Source organism: Colobus angolensis, unplaced genomic scaffold, assembly GCF_000951035.1.
Source record: "Colobus angolensis palliatus isolate OR3802 unplaced genomic scaffold, Cang.pa_1.0 Scaffold245, whole genome shotgun sequence".
Lineage (NCBI taxonomy): Eukaryota > Metazoa > Chordata > Mammalia > Primates > Cercopithecidae > Colobus > Colobus angolensis.
In genome coordinates this window covers 2,409,409-2,412,313 of record NW_012115655.1, presented here as the reverse complement: position 1 = coordinate 2,412,313, position 2,905 = coordinate 2,409,409, and the positions used below count along the sequence as shown (strand labels likewise).

The window sequence follows — 2,905 nt, the reverse complement described above, 5'->3', positions numbered from 1 at the left end:
CTGCCCCGCCCCCCTCCGGCCAGTCTGGTCTGCAGACCGGGCGGCCGCCGGTGTCGGACCGCGAGCGGCCAGGGATGTTTGGCTGCGTACTTGCATGAGCTTTCTACCCACCTGAGACCAGTCCTCCGGGCCGTTCCTCACCCCCACCCCTGTCTGGCGTGACCCCAGCCTCAGCCTCTTTCTAAGGGACTTCCTCAGCACATTTGTATTTTTATATCCGACTCTTTGTTTACTGGCTCTGCTCATGGTTCCTGCCCTCCCCTCAGTCTCGGCCACGCTCTTCTGCGCCTGGCAGATAGGATGGGTGTTGAGGCTGGGGTGAGACAAGCCCCCCAACACGGTTACCAACCACATGGCCAGTCTGCCCAGGCCTGACCCCAGGAGGCTCTTTGGCAGACCCCTTCTCCCCAAGGTATCATCACCTTCCAAGGGCCCAGATCCGATTTTACCTTGGACCCCTGCGTCTTGCCCCTGGGAACCCAACTGGGGACTGCTCTGCACCTCTGGATGACATCTATGGCCCCGGAGATGTTCTCAACCCAGGGGTGCCCTTTGTAAATGCTCCTCCATCCTCACTGTACCAGGAGTGTGTGAATAAACACAGACCTCCCTGTGTGTGTGTGGCCGCTGCTTAGGTCTCAGGAGCCAGGCCAAAATGGGAGGGGGGGCAGGTACTTGGGAATCTCAGGTGCATGTTGCTGGTGAGGGATGGTTGTCAAGTAAGACAGGCAGGCCAGCCTGGCCTGGGTACATCATTATGATGTGGCCTCCTTGGGTACAGATACAACTCAGGTGGGACTGGTCACCAGTGTTGGGGATGGAGCTGGGGTGAGAAACATAAAGCAATCAAGGTTCAAAGTCTGCAGTCTCCTGTGGAAAAATCAAGGCTAGATGAGGATCAGTAACAGGCCCCAGGGAGAAAGGTCTCCAGGCTGGCTGGGATGCAGAGGGGTTATGCTGAGCTTTGCCCCAGGAGATGCATCACTGCTGGCTTGGTGTGGTGGCAGAGGACGTTGGGGAACCCAGGAGAGAACTGAGGAACCCAAGAAAGAAGCAAGAAATCTGGGATCTAGTTGGAGATGGGGTGTATTGGTTCATGTGGGTTCGCTCCCACCCTCTATCTTAGGCATGAGGCCCCTGGGATGTAAGCACCTTGGACCCAACCCCAAGTCCTGAGTCAGGAATTCCAACTACCTGAGGAGCCCAGGGCAGAATGGCAGGAAGGGTGGACCATGCTCTGACCTCATAGCTGAATGGCACTAAGGAAGTCCTCATGATCTGAATCCTGAAGGAAGCAGGGTGAGGTGGGAGGTCTAGGGGGTGAGAGGATTTGGGCCCCCAGAGCCAGTTGGGCCACACTGAGGTCCCCGCCCTTGTGCATGAGGTAGAGATGGAAGTGGAAACCGCTACCATAGGTAGCATGCCTCAGGGACCAGCCATAACAGGCTTGGGCATAGTGTCTGGTCCGAAAGTGGGGGGCAGCAGAAGTCATTGAGATGAACCGGCCTCCAGGGACTAGCACGCGGCTCACCTGCAAGGCAGACATAGAAGCCATTGGTGAGAAGTGGATCTTCAGGTTCTCAAAGGTCAGTACTGCTCCAGATGTCCTCCCAGTCAAACCTCAGGAACCACCCCACATCTGTAGCTCAGGCTTTCCATGGCCAAGAGTGAGCCACTTTCTCTGCCCCAGCCATTCCTTGGGATTAGGGCTATATTCTATTCAGGGAGGGGTATAGGAGTGATATCAGGTATAGGGGCACCACTTTCCTATAACTGCTCACCTTGGCAGTCTCTGTCACCCATCAGGAACCTGGCTACCACATCCCTATGGCAACCCGGTAGCCACACATCAGCCTTTGTGAGCCTGGCTATTCCAGTCGCCTCTATAATCTCGACCCTGCTTAACCCTTCCCTTCCTTCAGAGAGCCACACTCCCGAGGACAACCCACTACTTGCTCCAAAACATGCTTCTGGCTTCTGATTTCTTCCAGTCCCATGAAACCTCAACCCCACAGCCCCACCTATTGATCTGCCTTCCTCTCTTGTTGCTCCCTCACCTCACTCAACACCTGGTCCACAGTATGGACACCTTCAGAGGACACGGTCCAGGGATCTTGTTCCCCAGATAGCAGGGCATCCAGCGTGCCCTTCTCGAGCACCACATCAAAAGAAGCACTGGGGAAGTCCAGCTTCCGCACGTCCATGGTCTCCCAGCGCAGCTGCGGCACATGGGCATAGCGAGCCTGCATGGCGGCCACCACGACTGATGAGTAGTCCACACTGGTCACATCAGGGAAGCCTCCGAGGAACAGCTCGTAGCTCAGGGCACTGTTCCCGCAACCTGGGGTGGGAGGGGATGGGTGGCGAAAGAGCTACGTTAGTTTTGGTTCTCACCTCCCCCTGAATATCTATCCGCTCTTGGCCCTGTTTCATCTCAGTCCAAACCCTCTAGTACTGAGAGGAGGTGGTAGAGTGCAGAAAAAGCACAAGCCTTGGAATCGCACAGGCCTGGGTGCAAACCCTGGCTCTCTCACTCCTAGCTGTGTGGGCTGGGACAAGTTGTTTAAATACTAGAAACATGGATTTTTTTTTTCTTTTTTTTTTTTTTTTTTGAGATGTCGCCCAGGCTGGAGTACAGAGGCACAATCTTGGCTCACTGCAACCTCCGCCTCCCGGGTTCAAGTGATTCTCCTGCCCCAGCCTTCCAAGGAGCTGGGATTACAGGCGCGTGCCATCACGCCTGGCTAAAACTTAGATATCCTATTCAGAAAAATGAAGATAATAATACCTAGGCCATATGCAAGATGTGATGCATTAAACTTAAGAACTAAGAACAGGCCGGGCGCGGTGGCTCAAGCCTGTAATCCCAGCACTTTGGGAGGCCGAGACGGGCGGATCACGAGGT

General features: G+C 55.2%; 1 protein-coding gene across 1 annotated transcript in view; it reads right to left on the bottom strand.

Moving 5' to 3' along the window:
* Nucleotides 1-1,065: 1,065 nt before the first annotated feature.
* The window catches only part of LOC105514463 (endothelin-converting enzyme 2-like), a 9,887-nt gene continuing 8,047 nt past the window's right edge, over nt 1,066-2,905 (bottom strand). The window contains exons 2-3 of the mRNA XM_011945836.1: nt 2,058-2,341; nt 1,066-1,531 (exon numbers count right to left, since the gene is read on the bottom strand). Of these exons, the coding sequence (XP_011801226.1) occupies nt 1,244-1,531; nt 2,058-2,341 (572 nt within the window). The 3' untranslated portion in view covers nt 1,066-1,243. The remainder of the gene's footprint in view (nt 1,532-2,057; nt 2,342-2,905) is intronic.